Source organism: Manis pentadactyla, chromosome 10 (genome assembly GCF_030020395.1).
Source record: "Manis pentadactyla isolate mManPen7 chromosome 10, mManPen7.hap1, whole genome shotgun sequence".
NCBI lineage: Eukaryota > Metazoa > Chordata > Mammalia > Pholidota > Manidae > Manis > Manis pentadactyla.
In genome coordinates, this window is record NC_080028.1 from 4,662,240 (window position 1) to 4,674,783 (window position 12,544).

At 56.8% G+C, this 12,544-nt stretch overlaps 1 protein-coding gene across 1 annotated transcript in view; it reads right to left on the reverse strand.

Annotated features, from left to right (window-relative positions):
* The window catches only part of ARHGAP8 (Rho GTPase activating protein 8), a 60,517-nt gene that overhangs the window by 33,603 nt on the left and 14,370 nt on the right, over positions 1-12,544 (reverse strand). Inside the window, exons 3-5 of the mRNA XM_057486294.1 lie at positions 9,882-10,025; positions 7,256-7,260; positions 2,098-2,180 (exon numbers count right to left, since the gene is read on the reverse strand). Of these exons, the coding sequence (XP_057342277.1) occupies positions 2,098-2,180; positions 7,256-7,260; positions 9,882-10,025 (232 nt within the window). The remainder of the gene's footprint in view (positions 1-2,097; positions 2,181-7,255; positions 7,261-9,881; positions 10,026-12,544) is intronic.

Here is a 12,544-nt window from a genome sequence, read left to right on the forward strand (position 1 = left end):
AAGCAGGCACCTTTCCCCTGGCCCAACAGGCCCCCGATTCTTTCCATTCATATGCTGAGCTCCTCTTCGTGTCTGAACATATCTGCCACACAGGCTCAGCACGAGAAGTCATTAACTAGATTGCTGGTTGAGCCTCACGGACGTGGGACTTACTTCTTCACCCATTTCAAAAAAGGGAGCACCCATCTGGCCACAGGAAAGCCACCTGCTTGGAAGAGAGGGAGGATTGTGTCTAAGTGATTTTTTCCTAAAGCCACAGAAAAGGCTAAGCCTCAGGGCTTATCCCATCAAGCCTGAGAAGCCCACAGAGCTCCTCTGAGTAAATCAGAAAAAGGTGCTCCTTCTCCAAGCGGATGCCTTCCGGCCTTGGGTGAGGAGAGGACCGGCTGGGGGTAGCCCCTCATTTCAGTGCCCTTGTGCAGTGAACAACCACAGAACTATTCACTTCATGTGCCAGGGAAGGTTTCTGAGGCAGTTGCATGAAGAGCACAATGTACCGATTATCAGAGGTTTTTCTTTTTTTCGGATTGAAGTGAAGTTCATAACATTAACCATTTTTAAGTGAACCGTTCCATGGCATTTAGTACATTCACAATGTTGTGCGACCACCCCCTCCACCCAGTTCCAAAACATGCCCATCGCTCCAAAATGGGCCCGTTGCAGGTACCCATCAGTCAGTCCCCTGCCCCTGCTGACCACCAACTGGCTTTCTGTTGGCGATACTTTTGTCTTTGCAAGAAAACCCAGAACCCATTCCCAGCCCACTGAGGTGTCCTCGGTGAGAGCCAACCCACAGGTCATGGGTTATTTGATGCCATCAAAGGCACAATCTGGCAAGGGAACGTGTTAACTGCAGAAGACCCGAGCTTTGGGGCTCTCCTGGGCCCGGGCACCCATCTCCCTGTGTGCCGTAAGGGGGCTGCAGGCGGGCATCGGCTCCCTCAGCGGGGTCGGCTCGCTGTCGCGCCCGGGATCCTCATTCACCTTGTGGATGCAAGACCTCGCCACGCAGCAGAACTGGCTAAGGAGTCCCCTGGGAGTCGGCTCCCGGCAAGGTTTTTGCCATCACCACTGCATCTCCTGCTGCTGAAAGATTCTTTAAGCCCACTGGGGATGCTTCAGTCAGGGGATTCTCACGGAAACACCAGCCCAAAGGCTTCCAGGCGCTCCTGCGAGCCGACTGTGCCTCTGTTCATGTCGAGTTGGGGCCCCAGGTCACAGCCGCCCCATGCTAGGCTGCGGGGGCGGGTCGGTCGGCTTTAGCGGCTGAAAGTGGGACCTGGAGGCAGTCCTGGCACAGCCTCCCTGCTGCGGCGGCAGTCGAGCTGTCCCCAGCAGTGAGTCCGCCGTCCCTCACGGGGACACAATTGTTTCCAGGACACCCCGCAAGGGCTGCGCTTTGGCCCTGGGAGTGAAGTGCTATCAGCATGTTGTTGGAGAGCAGATTCCAGGGCCCAGAGCGCCTGCCTGAGTCCCACAAGCAGGAAATGCCCCAGACATGGCACATCCCGCCAGTCCCCTGGCCACTGTCACCTGGGCGGGGACCTGCTGGACCCTGAGCTTGAAGCAGCAGCCACGGTGGGGGCGGAGCAGGCGGGGAACGGAGCTTCCTCCTCCCCAGACGAGCCACTCACCAGGCCTCGGAGGTGAGGCAGCATTGCTATTGGCATTGTGGCCGCCCTCTCCGCCGCTGCTCAGGAGGCTGGCTGGGCCTTGCCAGGAGGGAGGCACTGGGAGCAGCATGGCCACGGCACAGAGTATGGGACGCCAGGGGCAGGGACAGGGACAGAGGGCAGGAGGACGGTGGCCAAGGCCCCGGGAAGGTGCTCCCCTCTGAACAGCAGGAGACCCGGCAAGTGCAGGGCACGACCCCGAGGGCTCAGGGCGGGGGGCCTAAACCCTCCCTGGGCTGGAGGGGGCATCAGTCCTGCGGTGGTGGCCAGCAGCCGATGGGACAGCCACCTGGACCCGCTAACCAAGCCAGGAATGTGAGCCCCTGAACGTCCACTGTGCTGAGCATGATGGGGGGTCGTGTGCCCGGGGCAGGGGTGAGGGAAGGGGGGCTGTGTGCACGGGTGCACACAGGAAGGGACTTACTCCAGCAGACGCCTGTGGTTGAGCTCATGGCAGGGGGGCATCCGGCAGCAGCTGAACGTGATGATCTGCCTTCCAAAGCGGTCCTCCCATGCAGGAGCAGACACAGGGTGAGCCTCACACCATGGCGGCAACACCCAGGGCTGCCTTCTTGGGACCCCCGCAAGCAGGAACAAGCAGCCCCCGGCCAGCCCAGCTGAGGGGCACAGGCAGCCGGCTGGCTGCAGCTAAGACTGCCGAAGCAGCACCTCCCACGTGACCCTCTGTGCAAGGAGGTCATTGTCACCGCTGGCCAACAAGCGGGAACAACCTTCCCCGTTTTACTGGGGCCCTGTGGGGCTGAGTCACCAGTGCAAAGCTGCACACTGGCCTGAGAATACCCAGGACTGAAATCTCGATGCATCTGGCTTCATATCTCTAGGCCTTGGAGAAGGCCGGTGTGGCCCGGGGGACAGTCGCTCCTGGATGTGACCTCAGGGTACAGAAGTCTCTCAGAAGTCCTGATGCTCGGTCCTGGCCCCCACCGTGGCCCAGGTAACCTTGTGACTGTCGTGACACACTGGCACAATCAGGGTGGAGGGAGGGGCATTCCTGGGGGGCTGGCACCTGGTCTAACCATCGGTACCCCCAGAACCCAGACTCACTGCCACACCCTGTGGCTCAAATTACATCCAATGATCATTTGTGATTAAAGGACTGATTATAGGAAGAGTATCAGGAATAGGAAGAAAATAGGGACATCCTTCAAGAAATGTACATGACTTTAAACTCACTTTCACTGGAAAGAAATATTTATACCTATTTTCAATGTTACCTAAAACTTGAAAGGGTGACAAGGGTGACAGCAGAGCTTTCTCACCCCCTGAAGGGTAACGAACCAAAATCACACGCACATGTACGCACGCCTGCCCGCACACACCCACGTGGGCCGTGAGGCCCCACCCTGGCTGCCCATCCAGATCACTGTGTGTCATTTGGGGCGCAGTGTGTCAGATGCCATCTGGACCGCTGTGTGTCATTTGGGGCGCATCTGACTCTTCCCAAGAGCCCAGGAGCCACTCTGCAGCTCAGAATTCTAGAGTTTTCCCAGTTTCCAAAAACGGCCCCTGGCCTGGGACAGGTTCCCCAGCAACACTGTTATGCTCCATGTGCTCAGAAAGCTGCTGCCTGAAAAGGCTGCCCCCTGGCCCACACAGTGGTCTGCTTCCCTGGCCACAGGGGAGTTTGGGCACAAGGCCTTCCACGGCTGTGCCAGGATGTACAGGAGTTTCCCCAACAACGTTTCCACCACCGTGGAGGCCCAGGTTCCATGGCCAACCTGTCTGAGCTCACCTGTGGGGCACAGGGGAAAGGACAGTTTTGCTTCTGAAGTTGTCACTCACTGGTGTGACTCCTGTAGAAACAGGGAATTAAACCCTCTGGGTTGAAAGAGAAAGAGCATCTGTGATGAAAGGTCAAAACACCTGAGCTGCATTAGTGTCCAAATGAGACCAAGTTTTAAGTGTGGGCATGTGCTACACAACCCAGCAGATGGACGACTGGGGTCAGCAAGTGTCCCCTGGGGTCCCACTGGGTGCTTGGCTCTGGAAGGGAAAGAGCAGGCCCGGCGCCTGCCCAGCCCCACAGTCCAGGGGAAGGGCAGTGACAGGGGAGGGGGCTCTGCAGGCTCCAGGAGCCCCTCTGAGCACCAGCGGGGGTTCCCAGCAGCCCCCAACTACATCTGCGATGACTTCTAGCCAGGCTTGGCCACACTCCAGGGGTAGGGGCACCGCCCTCCACAGGATGGCCCTCACTTCAGACGCCAGCTGCCAGGCAGGGGCCCCCAGGCCACCCCGCCTCTGACCAGCTGGCTATGAACTCAGAGGTCCCACTACCCCTCACACAGTGGGCAGTCTGCCAGCTCACAGAGCTCGGGAAAGTGCACACTTACAGGTTTATTAGAAAGGATACACATCAGGCCTGGCCAAGGGGCGACACCTGGGGGGGAGGGTCCTGGACACGGAGCCCCGGGCCCTCTCCCCACGGAGTCAGCAACATCAGTTACCACCATCCAGGGCAGCTCAGCTGAGCTACCTGGTCCAGGGGTGTTACCGGGGTTTCACTACACAGGCATGACTGAGAGCAACATCATCCAATCAACATATAGCAATCAATCGACCATCAGCCCATAGGCTTTGCTGACTGAATCACCGGCAGCGGATTGAATTGCGTCTGCAGCCCCCAACCAGCTACCCACGTGGTCGGTCTTCCCGGCCTGGCGGCCCCGGGTTGAGCCACCTTGTTAGTGCCAACCACCCAGGGGTGCTCTGTGGGCCGCCTCCAGCACACAGTCGGGAACCACTCAGCTTTTCCCACCCTCGGGAAATCCCGAAGATTTAGAGGCCACCTCCTAGGAACCAGGGACGAAGCAGGGACACGTTCTTTACCAGAGTCTCACAACGCTGCTCCCCAGCCACAGTCAACTGTGCCTGCAGGGTGCGCAGCGGGGCTGGGGAGGGCCCTCCACACACCAGGCCAGAGTCGCGGAGGGTGAGCTCCAGAGAGAGAGGACGACAGCGGCCGGGGCCTGAGCAGGCATCTGCTCCTGGGACGGCCTGAGCTGCCCAAGGAGCCCGGGGTCTGGGTGAAGCGGTCGTGCATCTACCACAGACATGCCACCAGAGCTGCGGGTTCCCAAACAGGTGACGATGGCGGGAAGAATGGGTTGGGACCTCGGGATGAGGAGGGCTACGGTTTGGCTTTAGCCTGTTGACAATGGGGAGCAGTGAGAAGGGGAAGGGGATGTAATCCAACCCATCAACTGGGAGGCATTTCCGGCCACTGGTTGGGGATGGGCTGACGCAGGACGTCCCCAGTGGGGACTGCAAGGTGGGAGGGGGACAGGCAGAGTCCCCCCAGGACTGGGGAGTCGGAGACGGGGGCAGGGAGAAGGCCCCCTCATGGGCTTGGGCAGCCAGGCCACTTACCAGGGAGGGACTCAGGAGACACCCATCTGTGCAGGGGTGGAGGGGGTGGGGGTGAGCGGGGGCATAAGAGGGGCTGTGGACAAGGGCGGGGGCTCCATCGAGGCCTGAGAGTCCCCAGCACAAGCGGATAACGGCCTGGGGTAGACGAGGGGCAGGAGGCCTGTGGGTGTGAGGAGCAGCTGCCCAGGCTGGCAGACCCAGGGAAGAGTGAGGTTCAGCCACCAAAGTCACCAGCCAATGTCCCCCACTCAGTGCCCCGGCGGACCAGGGCAGGCACAGCCCCTGCCCTCAGGCAGGAAGCAGAAGGCCCACCCCCAGCGACAGGAAGACAGGGTCAGGAGCAGAGATCCTGGTGCCCAGTGGACACAGGGAACTCAGGGAGTGGCGTGGGAGCCTCATGGAGGAGGAGGGACTGGCATGGGGGCCCAGCTGCCTCGGCCAAGAGGGGCACAGCAAGGCCACCCCGGGCCAAGGTGAGCTACAGGCAATTCCCAGCAGACATGCCACTGCAGCTCTGGGCTGCTGGCCCCAGGGCTCGGGGGGCTTGGAGACAAGAGCAAAAAGGGCAGGAAAGGGTCAGAATGATGACTTCCCACCTGAGGAGTCTGGACTCGGCCAGCCAGCAGGAGGGTGTGAGGGGCACTGCCCAGGCCACAAGCCCTTCCCAAACAAGGGTGAGGGGTCCCTGGGCAGAGCGCAGCACCTGCAAAGGCAGAGGCAAGGACGTGGAGATGGGACGGAGCTCGGTACCCATGCTGGGCCTCGTTCCCTTTCCCGTGAGCATCCTGCTTGCAGGAAGCACTCATTTGCTCACCCATGCATCAAACATTTATTTAGCACTTACTGTTTGCAGTGTCCACCAGCTTGCATGATGCTGAGCTACGAAGGGGAGCTGCTAATGAAGGCTTTTTAGTCCCAAAACCAAAAGGGCAACTAACTTAGCATCTTCTTTTCATAGCAACAGATTTCTAAATGTCTTGCCAAACGATCATCACGGCATTCCTACAAATTCTTATGAAGCACAGAGCAGGCGCAGTTGTGGGTAAGCTGGGTTCCTTATACATTCTCTTTACATCTGACACATCTGAAAATTTCCTTAATAAAGGCTAAAAAAAAGGCAGTGAGAAAGAGCAAATGTTGGCACTCAGCCCACAGGCTGGGCAGCCGGATGTCGGCCTCTTTGCTCATCTGCAACATGGAGATAATAATAAAACCGGCTTGGAGGCTCCAGGAGGGATTGTCAATAACCAGAGTAGTCTGGGCATCGTGCTGGCACACAGTAGATGCTTACTAAGTGTGACCTGATACCATGTGCCATGCAGGATACTGCGTGCTTCCAGGTGAGCTGTTCCATTTACAGATGAGGAAACTGAGGCCCAGGGAGGCCAAGTGTCAGAGCTGGGTTCACGCTTGCAGCTGCCTGACTGCAAGGTGGCATCCCGGCATCCCCCTGTACACCCCACATCCCCGACGGGAGGCCTCCCGCACCCCTCCAGCTGCCTGAGTGCAGGCCTCCTGGGCAGCACGAGGAATCCTGGGGACATCCAGCCCTCCTGCCATTAAGCAGTCAACACAGCGTCGGCATTAATGACATCAGTCAGTGTGAGTAAACACCCCTTCACGGTTCTCCAGCACCACAGGCCAGTGTGTCCAAAGCAGGCTTCAAGATGATATAATGTGGAAGGAAATGAAAACTATCAATAAAATGCAAATTCTGCAAGGCATCCGTTTAATTCATGATCCCTCCTTCCCTCCTGGCTGTTCACAACACATTGTTCACTGTCTCCGAAACGGGAGAAGCCCAGTTTATGAATAAGTAAATGATTCCCAGAGCTGTTACCGGAATATGCTAGAGACGATCCATCTTGGGTGCCAAGAGTGAGGGACGATTAAAATGCATAATACAGGCAGCAGCAATCTCACTGGGAGGGATTGGGGAGCTCTTCTATTTTGGTTTTGTTTTAAGGTTGCTAACCTTTTTTGCAGAAGTAAACAAGATTTGTAGATTCATTTTGTCTGCGTGCCATAGAAAAGCCCAGATGGTCCAAATGGTAGCAAGGAAAGGTCTGGGCTTGGGGGTGGTGACTCGTCACCCAGTGGGACCACATCCCGTGCGCCCTCTTCTCTTTTCAACCACGCACCCACTCAGTGACGCTGAGACTTCTATCACCTTCTCCGATCCTCGGGGCCAGAACCTCCCCTCCACCCGCCGGCTTTCTACCATCTCATCTCTCCTCTGAGCTCGAAGCCATAGCCCAGGCCCGAGTTTCAGGCCACGACCACTTCTTAAAATAACTAATTCAGCTTATTTACAAAACACAATCTTATGAGTTAAAATTCTACAGTCTCCATTTGGCCAAACACACAATCCCTTAAGTAGTGGGAGAGCGCTCGGTATTACTTTGACAGGAGTCTGGTTTCTGGCTGTTCAGCACCAGGGGACACTGAACAGGAGAGGGAAGCTGGGTGACCCCGAGGGCAGCGCCCCTGGTGACCCCTGATGCAGACCCCACGCGGCTTCCCGGAGGAGCAGGCGGGAGGCGTTTCGGGTCCTGAACTGTCCCCTGAGAACTGGAGTCAGGGACCAGGGGACAAAGCTGGATGCCAAGGGACGCGCCCTCAGCAAGGGAGCAGCCGGGGCCGCTCTCACAGGGGCTCTGCCCGGAGAAGCTGCCGGCGACTCCCAGGACTGCGATGTCTGTGCTACTGACTTCCTCTCCCCGAATTCACCCCGGGCAGAACGCTCAGATCCTCGGCGCTGGTTCTCGGACCACAAGACCCACATCGCCGAGTGCAGACCTGCTCCCACTCGGCACTTCTGCCTTATTCCTGATGCCCTCTGGTTGAGGCTGGCATCTTTAAGGATGGCCTGAGGCCATCAGCTCTTTTTAGCGTGGTTAATTCTCAAGAAGCTGGTTTTTAAATGAGTGAGAACTCAGTAAGAGAACCACCTGGAATCCGAGGATTGCCGCCGAGGAAATCCGCAGCAGGGACAGAGGCTCAAGTGCCCAACCTCATGCAGTGTCTCTAGAAAGGGCCTGCGTACGACCCCGGTGCAGGCCGAAACCCTGGGGACACCCTCAGCATCCCGCCAGGAAGGAGCCCTGCCCCGGCCCAGCCCAGAGGGTGGAGGTGAGGCTCGTGACGGAAGAATGAGCCCATGTTACCTCCCAGGGACCCCCAAATCTTAATTCAACTTTTCCTCTGCGCCCCTGGGAACCCATCCCGTTCTGCAAGAGCCCCTCCCAGCGAGGTTCCTGCTGGTCCTCAGATCCACCCCCTCCTCTCCACGCCGCTGTCCCAGCACTAACTCAGACGCCCATTCTCATCCCCGGGCCTCCTGCACCACCACCACCAGCATGCGCCACACCGAGTCTCACCCACAAACCCGGTCAAGTCGGTCCTCTGTGTAAGGGTCCCCAGAGCCATCACGTCCGAGTGTGCTCTTGCACACCCTACGAGGCAGTGGGCGCTGCTCCTGCGACATGGCCACCTCTCAACGAGAGTGAAAAAAGATCCAGCAATCAGCTGTCCGTGAGAGATGCACTTGGTGTGTAAAGACTAAGGCAGGATGAGCAGAAAAGGATGGAGAAGGCGCGTCCTGCCGAGGAGACAGCTGGTGCCGCTGGTGTGACTGTTACCGTTGGAGGGATCACACAGAGTACTGATAAAGGAGTGCTCCCAGACGTAAGGGCCACTCAGTGACACAAAGGCCAACACTCAAGCCGACCTAACAGTCCTACATGCCCCTAGAAAAAGCGTGAGACACACGGAACAGAAGCGGACAAAATCAAAGAAAGAAACGGACCAGTTCCAACCAGGAGCTGTGAACACTCCCAATAACAGAAGCAGAAACTACAGTTAGTAAGGATGTGGAAGATTTGGACAACACTATCAGTCAGCTAAATCTGACTGAAATACAGAGAACGTTCCACCCTGAAATACCAAATGTGTCTTTTTCTGGGGTACAGGGGACATCTGCCTAGACAGATCACACACAAGGCTTCTAAGTCTCAGGAGCCATCAATACCCTTAAAAATTACTGAGGACCTCAAGGAGCTTTAAAACACAAATGTGGGTTTCCACAGAAATGTATATTAGAAGACTAAAACAGAAAACTTTAAATATTCAGTTATTCAATTATTTAAAAATAATCCCAATGATCATGTAAAACCTTCCTAAGAGTGTATATCAAGGATACCTTATTAAAATAAAATAAAATAAAAAATAAACCCAATGTACGTTTACCATAAATAACATAATTTTGTGTCTTAGGAAGAATAACTCTTTCCTGCCTTCCTTCTGTGGCACCTGCTCTGTGGGTCCATGGCCCCCATATCTGGTCTGGCATCCATCCCTTCTAGCTAAACCCTTAAGTTTTCCTAAAAAGCACATTTGGGGCTTGCAATGGCCAGCTGCCCACTGAGTCCCCTTCTCTCCTTGCTGCTCCGGCACGCAGCATGCACCAAAATATTCACCATTCGTGTCCGACTATTGAGAAGCATTCCCGCATCTGCTTATTGACTCAACAAGATTCCAGCTCCTTGGGGGCAGGAACTAATGCAAAGCCCAGTGTGGGGGACAGAGAAGTGAGCATGGCAGGGTCACTGCCTGTGATGGCTAATTCTGTGTGTCACTTCATGCTAAGGGATGCCCACCTGGCTGGTAGAACATTATTTCTGGGTGTGTCTGTGAGGGTGGGTCCAGAAGAGATTAGCCAAGCTGGAGTGAAGCAGCCCGGGTGAGCCCAGCCTGTGCCACAGGGCCCACAGCAAGGCTGGTACCGACAGCAGCCCTGGGGACCACCCAGCTGGGACTTACCTGCCACCTGCAGGATGCCATGTCTGGCCACATCATAGAAGGGGTGATTCATGCTCAGCACAGGGTCCTGGCCAGCCGTAGGTGCCACGGAGGGCCTTCTCACTGCACCCAGTGCGGCTGCCTCCTCCTCATCTCTCTGCAGCTCTATGGCAGACAATGAGGATTAGAGGTAGTCAGCTATATTTTCTGGGAAGGAGGGGGATGAGGGAGTTTCCTGAGGTCTCCTTATAGGACAGTCATCAGGCCTCACAATGCACCTACCATGCGCCCACTTCTGCCACGTACCATGCTCCCGCCTCTCCTGTGTGCCCACTATACACTCAGTGTGCACCACCCACTATGTGCCTGCCTCTGCTGTGCACCTGCTATGCACCCAGCTTTCTTGCACACCCACTATGAGCCTGCTCAGTGTGCACCACCACAGAGGGATAAAATCAGACCCAAGGGCTGGATCTTGTCCTCCATACTGACAGGAGTGGAAACAGAGGCTGAGGGAAGGACTGGCCCAAGGTCACACTGTTCCTGGCAGCAAGTGTGGGCTGGAGCTTATTTCCCAGCCCCGAATTCTGACCCAGGTCCTCCTCAAGAGATGCTGACTCTGGCAGCCGGCAGGAAGCAATGGCTGGGGCTGAGGACAGAGACAGGTCACTGCACTGAGAGGTAGGAGGGAAGCGCTGCCTTCCAAAGTTTCATTTTAGTGGGGGAGGTCCCATCACACAAAACAAATTAAGGTTCTTTCAGAAATGTTTTCAGCTGGAAAAAGAACATTAGGGCAGACTTCAGACCCAGATGTCCTGGGCTGAATAGTGTCCCTCCAAAATTCATGTTCACCTGGAACTTCACATGCCCTTATTTGGAAGTAGCGTCTTTAGAGATGAAATTAGGTGAGGCCACACTCGAGCAGAGTGGCCCTAAATCCAGTGACTGGTGTCCTTATAAGAAGGGGAGAGGACACAGAGAGACCCAGGAGAAGCCATGTGAAGACGGTGGCAGAGCCGGAGGGATGTGGCCACGTGCCCAGGAGCGCCTGGAGCCCCCGGGAGCTGCAGGAGGCAGGAGGGGCCCCCCTCAGAGCTCCGGGAAGGAGCTAGGCTTTGCCGACACCTTTATTTTGGACTTTTGGCCTCCAGAGAATAAATTTCTGTTGTTTTAATGCTCAAAGTCAGGGGTACCGTGTCACAGCAGCTGCAGGAGGCCGACCCAGCAGACCTTCCACTCCGGGACCACAGCCGCTGAGGGAGAATTCCCGGGGGGAATTATGGGATGGAGTGGGGGCTCCGGGCAGGAAGCAGGCTTCTGCTAACAAATTGTGGAGTTGATCCTGATGCAAAGCCAGGTTTGAGATCTACTGATCCAGCCAATGCCCCCTTCCAAAGAGAAGCCACCCACAACTCCGGGGCAGCCTCTCACGGTCTGGAACCTGTCTTCTCTGCCCTCACCACCACTCTCTGGTGTGCACCCTGCAGTTCACTGAGCCTCTGTGAAGGTGGTGGTGGGGGACGGGGCCTTGTCATCAGCAGTGTGACGTGTCCCAGAGGGGAGCTGGTATGGGCTGCTGCAGGGCGCACCCTAACCATGCAATCATCCAGCAATACGTGTGTAGGCATCCATGGTGTGCAGGGGAGTTGCAGGCAGTGGGGGGTCAAGCACCAGGTACAGGCCAGTCTGTGGGAGGCAGAATAAGGCTGCCTGACAACACCCATGTGCTGTTCCCTACACCCTGTGACCTCACGTGGCCAAGGAGACGTGATTAAGGACCCCAAGATGGGGAGATGGTCCTGGATTAGCAAGTGGCTCCTGTCAGCATGAGGGTCCTTATGAAATGGAGAAAGAGGGTCAGAGGTGGAGGACAGAGCAGAAACGAAGGCTGGAAGGGCACGTGAACACAGGCCACAGAACATGGGCAGAAAAGCAATGAAACAAATTCTCCCCTGCAGCCCCGGAGGGAGCCCAAAACCCCTCTGACCTGATCCCAGCCCAGTGGATGCACTGCAGACAGAACTGTAAGATAAAAAACCAGGTTGTTTGGAGCCACTGACTTTCTGGGACCTCATTACAGCAGCCATGGGAAATGCATGCAGCCCCTGACCTCAGGGATGGACTTTCTGGCAGGAGAGGGTGAGCGGGGTCAGGAAACAGACAATGCAGACATGAGGCATGAGCCAGGGACAGCGCTAAAGAAACACCAAGCGGGGTGAGGGATCCCGTGTGGGGCAGTAGGTCAGCAAGGCCAAGGGCCCCTCCAGGCCGAGGCAGGAAAGAGGGTGCCTTGCTGGAATCTGCTGCCAGGGAAACCCAGGTTTTGAGGGATCAGTACAAAGGGATGAGGCGGCTGCAGGGAGGCCAGGTGGCTGCAGCCCAGTCCTGGAGTAGAAGGGGTAGATATCAGGGCAGGACACCTTCTATCCTGAGTGCCAGGAGCTGCTAGGGGCTCTGAGTCAGCGAGGGGCACACTCCATCTGACCTGGGTTTTACTAGGACCCCCTGAGTGGCTGAGTGGAGGGACCAGGGGAGGCAGGAGGCCCATGAGGGGCTGAACTCTTCACTTCCAAGCCTGTGGGTGTAGGCCGTGGGTCTGGCTTTGTCCCCGGGCTGGGCAGCTGCAGAGACAGACAGCCCATGAGATCAGGCCTCTGAGAGCCCAGCCAGGGGGCAGGCGCGAG